This window comes from Neolamprologus brichardi, chromosome 3 (genome assembly GCF_056152115.1).
Source record: "Neolamprologus brichardi isolate AB-2024 chromosome 3, ASM5615211v1, whole genome shotgun sequence".
Lineage (NCBI taxonomy): Eukaryota > Metazoa > Chordata > Actinopteri > Cichliformes > Cichlidae > Neolamprologus > Neolamprologus brichardi.
In genome coordinates this window covers 10,241,852-10,254,854 of record NC_142106.1, presented here as the reverse complement: position 1 = coordinate 10,254,854, position 13,003 = coordinate 10,241,852, and the positions used below count along the sequence as shown (strand labels likewise).

The following is a 13,003-nucleotide window of genomic DNA, read 5'->3' as shown; positions in this document are numbered from 1 at the left end:
TTTCATATATTGTTTTAGTAAGTATCCAAAACATACAAGTTTCATTTATATAATTTTTCAAGAGATCTTATATCTGTTTTCACTCTTGTATGCTTGTCATACAAGTTTCACACAAGACAGATACAAACTTTATCAGATTTATATATATCTTTTCCATATGGGTAGAACTTGACTGCATGCAGAGGTGGAACCCCTAACCCTACTCAAGTAAATTTGAATAAATGTAAGTCAATGGAAGTGTTTGGAAAAATGTACTTCTAAAAATACTTTTATTTAGTTCATTCACTCATGAGCTGCTGTAACATGAATCAAAAGGGTGATTTGACACCTCAGCATGCAGTCACGTTCTATAGAGTTTTGCTAATGACCGAATAATTTTATTCAGGTGTGTTGCAGCAGGGACGCATTCAAAAGTTTCAGGACACCGGCCCTTGAGGACTGCAGTTGGAGACCCATGCTCTTAGTGCTTCTTAGTCCTCCGGATGTTGATCCCGCTCAGTCTAAAGGTGTGCTTGCCAGGGAGGTCCTCTGGTCAAGCCCTCCCCTCAGTCACACCTGTTATTAGCAGTTCACCTCCAAATCTGTAAAATTTGTAACTAACTAGGTTAAATTTAGTGCCCTGGAAAAATCGGCCCCAAGGATCTATAATTTAAAGGATGGAGTAAGAACACTTTGAGTGATGCAATAGGAATACACAAGTTTTTACTATTACTGTATAAGCCGCGACACCAGTTTTCCCGTGCTTCACTCGCGTACGTCAGTTTGAAGAGGAAAGAACTCCACGGGACTCCGATGTGAAAAGATGTAACAAAAAATTTATTCCACAGTTTGCATCTTACAGGAGTGGTCAGGTTTAACTTTTCCTCAACAAAATAACCTACTACGGTAGGAAAACCGTGTGGCTCTGATCTACCTCGCTGCCGCGTATAGCTTATGCCGTGTTAACCCCTTTTCTCTCTCCCCCCTCCCGCACTGCATACGCTAATTTGCATACATCCGTGATGCCCGGATTTTACTATAAACACGAGTCTTTAAGTCACATGTATTCATGGTACTACGTAACCAAACCAACACAGCAATAAAATAATTTTAGTTCCACTATAAACATGCATTTACTTCTTAAATTATTAATTACACAAACAAGCTTAACAACAGCGAAATATAAATACTAAAACATATGAACTATCTTAACTTGGCTCCCACATACCGGCCCCTAATTGTGACTCTATTACACAATTACCAAATTAAACTTGTGGAGCCAAAGTACACAAACTTCAGTCTCTGCAGCTGATCACTTCAGTCCGATTCCTGCAGAAGGCAAATCTTCGTAATGGGCCTGTCCAGTACACTCGTTTTGGTTTTGATCCTAACTTGCCGCACCATTCCTGCCTTGTCCGAGATGGTATGGATTACTTTCCCTGTGATCCAAGAGTTGCGTGGGGCTGTATCGTCAACAATAAGCACAATGTCTCCAACCAAAAAGTTGCGAGATGGACGGGTCCACCTTTGCCTCTCTTGAAGTTGCGGCAAATATTCCCTTGCCCATCGCTTCCAGAATATTTCCGACATGTATTGTACTTGCTTCCATCTTCTTCTTGCGTAGAGATCTTGCCTGTCGAACAGTCCGGGAGGAAGAGATGGTTTATTCCTGAGCAGCAACAGGTGATTGGGAGTGAGTACTTCCAGATCATTTGGATCGCTGGACGCTTTGGTTATTGGCCGACTGTTAATAATGGCCTCCGCCTCACACAGAAGTGTATGCAGGCTCTCTTCATCCAGTGTCTGCAGCCTCAAGGTAACGTTCAGGATTTTCTTCACTGACTTGATCAATCTCTCCCAGACCCCGCCGTGATGGGGTCCTGAGGGAGGGTTGAACGTCCACTGAATGCCTTGTTGTTTTAGGTGGTCTTCAATTTTGGACACATTCCATTCAGCAATGGCTCTTTTAAGTTCACGCTCTGCACCAATGAAGTTAGTTCCATTGTCAGAACGAAGGATCTTTATCTGGCCTCGTCTGGCTATGAAGCGACGGAGAGCATGGATGAAGGAATCTGTGTCCAGCGAGGCTGCCACCTCCAAGTGTATTGCACGAGTAGTTAGGCAGGTGAAAATGACTCCATACCTCTTCACCATACTTCGACCACGTTTGATCTCGAACGGACCAAAGTAGTCCACTCCGCAGTTAGTAAATGGAGGGTCATCTGGCAGAACTCTGTCTCGGGGTAGGTCAGCCATTTGCTGCTTTCCTGCAACTCCATGCTCACGCCGACAGGCAATACACCTAGCGAGTATTTTTCGAACTGCAGAGTTGGCACCGGGTACCCAAAATTTTGTTCTCAACTTGGAGATAACATGATTGCGACCACCATGAGCCAAGTTCTCATGTATTTCTCTGAGGATAAGCTTCGTGACGTGAAGATCCTTGTTCAGGATTGATGGCCGCTTAGACTCCTCGGGTAGAGCCGCTCTGCTGAGTCGCCCTCCGACCCTGAGGATGCCTTGTTCAAGTACTGGACTCAGTTTGAAAAGACTACTAGTCCTCTTTACCCCTTGACCTTTAGAAAGTGCGGTGATCTCTTTGGGAAATGTCTTCCTTTGACAGTAGCGAATGATTGCTTCTTCAGCCTTGGCAAGGTTCTCTACAGTTAACTTGTTGGTGTCCCCTTGAAACAGGCTGTCCTTGAAACCTTTCATATCCCTCTCGACTTCAGGGTGAGTTTTAACAGCACTCAACTCCTTCCTTTTGCGACACAATTGCAGCAGAATGCTCTTGACTTTAAGCATCCATGCCACCGCCCTTTTGAGTCTAAACCAGGATGAGAAGTACTGCAGGAACTCCAGCACTACATCTTCACCTTCCTTGATTGTACTAGCACACACCAGGTTACCCTTTACCTCTGGGTCATCTGTAGTCAGGCCTTCAACTGGGTGCACCTCTTCTGGCCACTCTTCCATAGGTTTGGTGAGAAAGTCCGGCCCCTGTAACCATGTGTGGGACTGCATGAAGCTCTCTGCTTGGAGCCCCCTTGATGCAAAGTCGGCAGGATTCAATGAGGTGTTGATATACCTCCATTGCTCTGGACTGGAGCATTTCAAGATGGCATCCACACGGTTAGCAACAAAGGTACGGAATCTACTTGTTTGATTGCTGATATACTTGAGTACCGTGGTACTATCTGACCAAAATACAGATGGTTGGAGTGGAAGCTGCAATTCAGATGCCAGAACCCTGTCCATGCGTGCTGCCATTGTTGCTGCGGTAAGTTCCATGCGGGGAACTGTAATGGGCTTAAGTGGGGCCACTCTTGCCTTTCCCAATATGAATGCGCAGTAGACTTCGTTACGGCTGTTCCTCTGTAGCAAGTAGCTTACTGTACCGTAGCCCTCTTCACTGGCATCAGCAAAGTGTTGCAGCTGATTGTATACTGACTCTCCAAAGCCCACAGGTTTAAAACATCTTGGAATGCTTATGTTCTCTAGCTGATGAAGCTGGGTCTTCCACTTGAGCCACTGGTGAGCTAGGTCTGCAGGTATGATGACATCCCAGCCAATCTTTCTCCTGCAAAGCTCTTGCAGAATCTTCTTTGCTTGAAGCGTGACTGGTGACAAGATACCCAGTGGGTCATAGACAGAACTCACAGTGGACAGGAGGTTCCTTCGAGTGGGTGCCTTGTCCGGCATTACAATCTTGAACCTGAAGCTGTCAGATTGAATACACCACTGGACTCCCAGCACTCTCTCAATGGGAAGTGTGTCCTGATCCAGATCGAGATCTTTAACCTCTGATGTCCTTTCTTCTTCCGGAATAGCAGACAGAACTGCTCTGCTATTGCTTATCCATTTTGTGAGCCTGAATCCACCCCTCTGACATACAGCTCTAAGAGTATGGTATAACTGTATGGCTTCCTCTTCTGAGCTCACAGCCTTCAAACAGTCGTCCACATAGAAGTTGTGCAGGACTGTGTCAACCGCTTGACTGTTGGCTGGATCTCGGTTGTCCTCAGCACATTTGCGCAGAGCAAAGCTGGCGCAGCTTGGTGACGAAGTTGCACCGAAAATGTGAACCACCATCTTGTACTCCACCATTTTCTGAGTAATGTCACCAGATGTCCACCACAGGAACCGAAGAAGGTCAGAATCCTCATCAGGCACCTTTACTTGGTGGAACATTGCTTCCACATCTGCCATGATGACCACTTCTTCTTGTCTGAATCGGATAATTACCCCAAGAAGGGTACTGGTAAGATTTGGTCCTTGTAACAGCTGATCATTTAAGGTGGTGCCTTTGTACGATGCTCCACAGTCAAAGACCACTCGAAGCTTGTGTTTCTTGGGATGGTAAACTCCGTGGTGCGGTAGGTACCAAACCTTTCCATCGTCACGACCAAGGTCCTTTTCTGGCACTTTCACTGCGTAACCTTTGGTTATGATGTCACTCATGAAAGCCGAGTATTCTGCGTGGAATGAAGTATTCCTCTCCAACTTCCGCTTTAGGTGTAAGGCACGTTGCTCAGCCACTTTGCGGTTGTTGGGCATCTTAATGCGCTTGTTCCGCAATGGCAAAGCGATGCTATAATGTCCATCCACAATAGTAGCTGACTCTGTCGCTTGAGAAGGAGCATTGTCGGCAGAAGCAGGAATGTCACTGTGACTGTACATTTCTGGCAACTCAAAGAAGTCATCACTGTCTAAACTGCTTATTTCCAACCCAGACACAATGTGGCTACTGATGACTTTTTCTTCTCCCATTGTTTTCAGCAAAATGTTTGTCTTCCTGCCAGACAAGTTAAGCTCATGCATTAACTCTTCAGTACAAAAGCAGGCAGTACTGCCAGGGTCCAGAAAAGCATAAGTGTATGCCACCTTTTGTCCTCTTTTAGGTTTCACTTGGACTGGAACTATTGCCAAGATGTGCTCTTTTTTCTCTGCAGCGTGAGCAGGTGCCGCCATTTCAACAAATCCATTCACGATTGACTCCGTTTGGTCTTCCCTTTCTAATGATTCCACCTCAGAAGCTGCCCTTTTGCTTGTAGCACTGGGCTTAGTCTTCATGTGTAACACTGTGGGGTGCAGTTGTGCACAAACCTGACAACTTGCCTTTTCTTTACACGAACTACTCATGTGTCCCTGCTTAAGACAGCTGAAGCATAGTCCTTTAGTTCGCATGAAGTCAATCTTTTCCTTATGAAGTGACTTCTTCATCCTCTTGCACTGTTCCATGGTGTGCTCTTCACCACGACAGAAGAGACAGGGTTTAGAAAATGCACACACCTGATTTCCGCTGACCTTGTTCCTTTCTTTAGAGGGTACGTCCTGTGTAGTGGTGATAGTTGCAGCTGTGGTGAATCCTTTTCTGCTTCCACTTCTCCTTTGCAACCTCTCATCCACTTGCCCTCTAACTTGGACCTTTAAGGTGCTGTCCTTTATATCACCGAACAATGGATGCAAAACTTCTTTGGCCTGCTTATTGACAAACTCCGCCAGATCTGCAAACTTGACTCTGCGTTTTGCCTTGTCTAAGACCCCACAAGCAAATGTTCTCCACCTTTCTCTCAGCTTGTACGGAAGCTTGGAAACGATAGCACGCATGTTGGCCGTGTTGTCCAACTCCTCCATGTACTCCACATCCATCATTGCATTATGACATCCAGTAAGATAGAGGCCGAAAGCCTGCAGAGCCTCCCCATCATCTGACTTGATGGTTGGCCAGTTAAGAGCCTTGTGAATGTATGCCACTGATATCTTGTAGGCATTTCCAAAGTGCTCTTCCAACAGTCTCTTAGCCGTTTGATATCCATGTGTAGGTTCCATATGAAGACAACTCCGTATCAATTCTCGTGGTTGCCCACTTGTGTACTGTTCCATGTAGTACAATCGATCCTTGTCGCTCTCTGTTCTGTCCTCCACACCATGTTCAAAAGCTCGCATGAACAGCCGATACTCCAATGGGTCCCCTTTAAACACAGCAATGTTCTGCGGGGGCAATGTAGCTAACTTCTGCTGCTTTGTTAGCACTTCAACCACATCCTGTAGAGCACTTGGTGTCTGCGATGGCTGGGAGGTAACAGTGTGTGTTTGCTGTGCATTTTGGAGAATGTTCTTCTTCTGTGCTCGTCTTTCTCGCGTGGGGGACGGACTATTTGACTGCTGTGAAGTAAATAAATCTCCAACCTTATGCGATGCCACGTAGGAGTTCATTCCATCCCGAGTAGATACGCGACTGGATGCCTTGGATGCACGACTTTCATATTCCGCTAAGATCTTGATCTTTGCCTCATTTGCTGCAAGAGCTGTTTGCATTTCTAGCTCCTCCTTTTCAGCTTGGAGCTTAGCCTCCCTTTCCTCCAGCAAGCGTTTCTGTCTTAAAGACGATGCCTTAATCAATAAGGTAGCTCGCTCCACCTCTGCCTTCATGCGTGTGGATGACACCGATGACGAAGCGCAGGAGCCACGTTCTGAAAATGCCTTATCACTGCGTTTTGAGACAGATGCGTTAGATACGCTGTCAGATGGATCCACGTCTTCATTGCATTTTTCAGCCTCCACAGCGCGCATGGCCATCTTGTCAATCCAAGCCGAAGCTGTCTCAGCAAAAGCCTTAAAGGAATTAGCCTGAGGTTCGAACCATTTTTCCTGGTCTTTAGTTAAATCCTCCTCCGGCATCTGCTGGAGCACCTCTTTAACATTTGTGTTCAAACCACAAAACTCTCCAAACTGCTCATTAAAGTCCTTCATCAACTGTGTTGCTTCTGTTAGGCTGGCATCACATTCATTTTCCATCAGCTGGCGCACTTGTTTCATTGTGCCTGTTAATTTGGCTAGTTTGGCCTTCCGTAAATTGATAACACGTTGCAGCCTTTCCTCCATAGCTTTTGGTGTGATTTTCACTGCCCTAGCTTCCATTTCTGCTACTGTGTCTTCTTCTTTTTCGTTCATGCTATTAATTTCCCGAATAGCAACAACAAAATCCTTATTTTATCATCCAAAAATCATGCAGGTTTGCTACCACACAGCTCAGCATCCGCCATGACTCAGCACTTTTTTCCTCGTGACTTAACTCCACTTACTCACGTTTGTTGTCGCTGCAGCAGCTTGGGGTTTTTCCTTCTTTAGTCGCGTCAATTAATCCACAGCGAGCGGGTTTTCCTACAAAATGTATAAGCCGCGACACCAGTTTTCCCGTGCTTCACTCGCGTACGTCAGTTTGAAGAGGAAAGAACTCCACGGGACTCCGATGTGAAAAGATGTAACAAAAAATTTATTCCACAGTTTGCATCTTACAGGAGTGGTCAGGTTTAACTTTTCCTCAACAAAATAACCTACTACGGTAGGAAAACCGTGTGGCTCTGATCTACCTCGCTGCCGCGTATAGCTTATGCCGTGTTAACCCCTTTTCTCTCTCCCCCCTCCCGCACTGCATACGCTAATTTGCATACATCCGTGATGCCCGGATTTTACTATAAACACGAGTCTTTAAGTCACATGTATTCATGGTACTACGTAACCAAACCAACACAGCAATAAAATAATTTTAGTTCCACTATAAACATGCATTTACTTCTTAAATTATTAATTACACAAACAAGCTTAACAACAGCGAAATATAAATACTAAAACATATGAACTATCTTAACTTGGCTCCCACAATTACTGTTTTTACTAATAATTATGATCACATAATCAAATCACTTGAGTTATACCTATCTAATTAAGCTACTCTGAACTAATGCTTCTAATGTTGATCTTGAGAGGAGAGAGGTTGAGGAGGGAATGGACACAAATGGACCAGTAACACCCAAGAGGCATCAGATGCTAATATGTAGAGTGCAGAGACCTGATGAAGAAACTCTGGAGGAGCAATGAAATTCCTAGAAAAAACTTATAAAAGATTTGCATAAGATGTGGCCTACTTCATATAGTGAATCATATAAGGCTTAATGACCAGACCTAATTCTTTTGAAAACCTCACATCTTTCCATTGGTCTCCACTTCATCAGACATCACCTAGACACAGAGCTGGATGAGGTCAGCACAAACAGCAGCCTATTCGACGATGATGGATCCATGGGGTCAGGAAAGCCAGAAGCAGGGCTGGAGAGGTACCTTTCATGTCCATTCACTGGAGGTGTGGATCTATTGCATGGCTTTCTTCACATCAAGAAGCTGTTGATCAAAGTCAATACAGCTCTTCCTGCATCTGGAGCTTGTGAAGGACTCATGCAGGACTCCTGTTCACTGCTAAACAGTCACAGCTTCACAGCAAGAACCTTGAGAGCAAACTGCTGCTGAAGCTTAACCATCACCTCACTGAGTGAAGAAATGGCACAATTTTGCTAAATATGCAAAAATAGATGCACAACCATACAACTTATGGTAAACTGAGCTGCCTTGTATGAAACTATGTTGAAGATGCCTCGTTCTGTTTTGTCTGAGGCTGCTGTGCCATTTGGAGCCAAAATGAATCTAAAGTTTACAGCATATCTTGTCACTGGAAATTGTTTGCACTGTTTATATATTCATATTATTTATTGTAGGTATTGGTGAAAAAAGCTTGTTTGAAAAATGTTGTGAAAAACTGAAATCTGGAAATTATAATAGTTGTGCCTTATTTTTTTGATGTTTTTACATATATTCTATTTGAAAATACTAAAATTTGTATATTTATTTATTTTTGTTTGTCTGATAGCATTTATTTAAAAAATAAATCGGACATTTCAAACAGTTACTCGCTACTTGAGTAGTCTTTTCACCAAGTACTTTTTTACTCTTACTCGAGTAACTTTTTTGAAGACTACTTTTCACTTTTACTTGATTAATAATATTTTAAAGTAATGCTACTCTTACTTGAGTACAATTTTTGGATACTCGACCCACCTCTGTTTAGGACCAAAATACATCAGTGACCTCCTGACCCAGTATGAACCTTCCAGTTCCCTCAGGTCATCTGGATCCGGTCTTTTATCAGTCCCCAGAGTCAGAACCAGACATGGAGAAGCTGCATTCAGCTTTTATGCTCCTTATATCTGGAACAAACTCCCAGAAAGCCTCAGATCAGCTGAAACACTCAGTTTATTTAAATCCAGGTTGAAGACTCACCTGTTCTCAGCTGCATTTGAATAAAGCACCAAATCCACACTTTTAAGCTTAAATTTTAAAACTTATATTTTAACTACTGATTTTATCTACTTTTATCTGAATCACCTTGTTGTTGAATTGTGCTATATAAATAAACTTGCCTTGCTGCTTTCAGCCACATTTACAAAAACGCTCCTGTTCTGATTTTTATGATAATAATCAGAAAGTGCTGAACTCCTCTGAGCTGTTACAGGAACAGATGTTGGCAGATGTGTCAGTGACAGAGTTGCAGTTAGAGAGGTCAGTGAGCAGGATTTCTATCAGGATTCATGTCAGAGTTATTATAATGATGTCTGTTGGTTCACACTCACGGCTGCTTTGGACTGATTCCAGCTCAAAGAGCATCAACATGTTTTCATGTTTCCATCATGATGAGGAGCAGAAACTCTGAGGATTCTCCTGAACTCCTGACTACAGTAAGTCATCCCACAGCTTCTGCTTTATATTCTCCATATTATTCAGGAAATAATAGATAATTACTGATAATCAGACACTTTCAGAGGGACAAAAGTAAAAAAAAATCTGTAGTTAAGAAGTACAGATACTCAAGCTGTACAAATACTCCGGTAATAGCTGAAGTACTCATTAAACTTCTTTACTGAAGTAAAAGTGAAAACTACAGGCTGTGAAAAGTACTCAGGTCCTACCGTAGTACTCAGTAAAAGGTAGTCTGGGGTTAAAGTGGACGTGGCAGGTAGAGGAACTCTACGACTGAGTGCAGCAGGGATAAAGAAATAAGTCGGAATCATTTGTTTTGTGAGCTCCAGCTGTTTCCAGGCTGTGATCAGCTGATCTACAAGCAGACGTTACATGAGCCATCAGCGCTCATGTAAAACAGTACAGTACAGAGCTGTCAGAATGAATGACCCAAGTTTAGTCTCACACTCGGCAATTATTAATTAATCGCCCTTCAGTGTCACACCAACACAGTGTCAACACAGCAAAGTGAATGTGCCACACACTCCATGTGTCATCTACTCATCACCATCTGAAACTATAACCTTCATGGGACACAGCTGTGAGGGAGAATAACAAAGAGTAAGAGAAGACAAAGACAACATGTACACACAGTATAACATGTGGGAGCACAGCTGGGCCAATCACAGAGGACGAGACAGACGAAGTAAAACTAGACACAGGAAGTAGAACTCACTGGTTCTCCATAAAGAACAAAGATTTGCTCTCTGTGGCTCCAACACAACTGACTTTTGACTTTTTATTCATTAGGACAAGTTCATTTCAATTCACTGACAGACAGAGTGGAGCTTGTCTCTACACGTCTACCTGTTGCATTGGAAACATTTTCATTTCCTGTAACTGTGACACCTTGTTTTACCTGTTAAACAGGACAGCAAAGTGAAACAAGAGTCAGTTGGTTCAGCTGTTTGGCACAGAGGTCAGTTCAGCCACATTCATTCAGTGTTGCGATCGACACAAAGCTGGGTGGAGTCTGTGTGTCGGTGCAGTTTGCAGCACAGACACAAAGAAGTGTAATGTGTGTGTCAGTGTGATGTGTTGTAGTGTCAGGAGTCAGTATGCAGCTACAAAGCTTTTTGTTCAGTGTATACAAACAGCTGTAGCTCCATAAAGGCAGCAGAGACTCACAGTGTCTTATAATGAGAGGCTGCTTTCTCTCACACATTATGTTCACTTATTATCAGCACATGTTGTTGTTTGTGGAACAGAGTTATTGTAGTTTTTTCTCAGTAGTTTGAGTTTTTATTCCATTTGGACTTTTTGTGTTTAGTTCAGTTTAGTTTCCAGATGATTTTCTTCTTTTTCAGGTTTGATTATTTATTGCTTGAAGAGTTTTTAATCGTTTTATTCTTTTTTCATTCTTACTGTTTGGAGGTTTGTGTCAGAGGCCAGATTTAGGAGCATCAGTACAGCTGTTACAATAAAAAGCAGTGACTCAGTCTGACAGACATCCAGAGTCTCAATGAACTCGTCCATCAGCAACATTTTATCAAACTAACAGATTCTAAAACTAAAGATTTGTTTTTATTTGTTCACAAAATGGTTTCAGATGATGTTTTTCATCCATCTCAGTCTTTGCTCATGAACTTTGTCTCCAAACGTCTCAGCCTGAGCTTCCCTCTGATGAACTCGTTCATAATCTCGTCCATTCTGCTCTCAATGAAAATCTGAACACGTTCAGCTCGGCCTCCTGTCTTTGTGTCAGAGTCTCCAAAGCAAACATGACAGCAGCTCACTGCCATCTTTAAACCTTCCCTTTCACTCTTGCTGCTGTCCTTCTGTCACAAATCAGCCCTGATGAAGATGCTCGGGATCAGGTGAGGAGGAGGCAGAAGACTCGCTGTGGTGACGCCTGAAGGGAGCAGCTGACACAAGAAGAAACACAATCAAAGATCATCATCTAATAACAGAAGACTGTCTTTTATTGTGTGTTTCTGATTGGCTGCTGAACAAGTGAACAGTTGTACTTTGACCTTTAACCTCTCTGCTCTGTGTTGTTTCCTCTTTCAGACCAGAAAACCATCACAGCTAAGTCTGGACAGGACGTCACTCTGACATGTCGAGCTGCAAACAACAACATCATAGTTGTAAAGTGGAGCAGAGCTGACCTGGGAGATGAATATGTGCTTTTGTACCGGGATGATCACTTTCTTCCAGACGACCAGCATCCATCTTTTAAGAACCGGGTGGATCTGCAGGACAGACAGATGAAGGATGGAGACGTGTCTTTGATTCTGAAGGATGTGACGATTAATGACGCTGAAACATACGAGTGTCGAGTTGTCCAACGAGTTGGAGGACCTATGACTCTAATCAACATCATCTACCTGAGTGTTGTTGATCCTCCAGGTGAGTGACTAGAGTTAAGTGTGTGTGTGATCAGAGGTGAAGCTGCTTCCTGGTTGTTGATGTTTGTTTCTAAAGATGTTGTTGATGAGACTTTGTAGAAAGCAGCTGGTCTGAGTGATGTGATCAGAGTGCAGTAGATAATGTCTGACAGCAGTTTGAAGAGGAAATGGATTCTGTTCTGTTCTTCACTCATCACCTACCTGACAGCTGACACCTCACACCTGTTTCTCACCTGCAGGTCACACAGGAGGAGACAAACAGGATGGACCTGTTGGACTGATTGTTGTTCTTCTTCTGCTTCTTGTTGTTGCTGTTGCTGTTGTTTTGATCTACAAACGTAGACAACAGCAGAGTGTGGAAACAAACCAGCCTCCTGTTTAAGTGCAGCAGGTTTAAAATGTCTCAGAGGTTTTTCCAGCTTTGAGTCTGCCGCTGCTGCTCAGAGTTCTGGGTGTTGTCAGTGTTTAAAATCCTGCAGAAACAGATGAACTGACTGACTGAGACAGATGGTTATGCACATCCCTGGTTGCCTAGGTAACCCTCTAACCTTAAATAACGGTATTGTTGTCATTTGATGTCATTGGTAGTTGTTTCAATAGTTCTCAAAGATAAGAAAAGTTCACCTCGGTACTCGCTGACTTCACATCAGTGATCAGTTATTGTGTTTAAAAAGTGTAGCCACTCGTGTTTGACCTTGTATGTATGTGTGTTTATGCTCTGATTGTATTTTCCTGCTGCTCACACAGCATTAGAAAAGCCTGAAAACTCAGTGTTCACAGAGTCTGTGAGCTCCAAATGTTTGTATGAAGGACAGAGAACAAAGGTCAGTGTGAAGAGTGTCTCTGTATTTGAACAATAAACTCAGTCTCAGTCGCTCGTTACTTTGGTTTCAATTATTTATTCTTTCATTTGTGTTGTTGGCAGAGAAGCTACATCATGTGAACGTCATCATCATTTCACATGTCATCACAGATTCAAAAGATGTAATATTTGTGTGTTTGTTATTAACAATCGTGCCCCCAGACGCCAAAACAGCAAATTG

The 13,003-nt window shown here is 43.3% G+C and overlaps 1 protein-coding gene across 1 annotated transcript in view; it reads left to right on the top strand.

Moving 5' to 3' along the window:
• The window catches only part of LOC148103446 (coxsackievirus and adenovirus receptor-like), a 76,905-nt gene extending 64,563 nt beyond the window's left edge, over positions 1–12,342 (top strand). Inside the window, exons 2-3 of the mRNA XM_087838841.1 lie at positions 11,623–11,961; positions 12,200–12,342. Coding sequence (XP_087694967.1) covers positions 11,623–11,961; positions 12,200–12,342 — 482 coding nt within the window. The remainder of the gene's footprint in view (positions 1–11,622; positions 11,962–12,199) is intronic.
• The last annotated feature ends 661 nt before the right edge of the window (positions 12,343–13,003 follow it).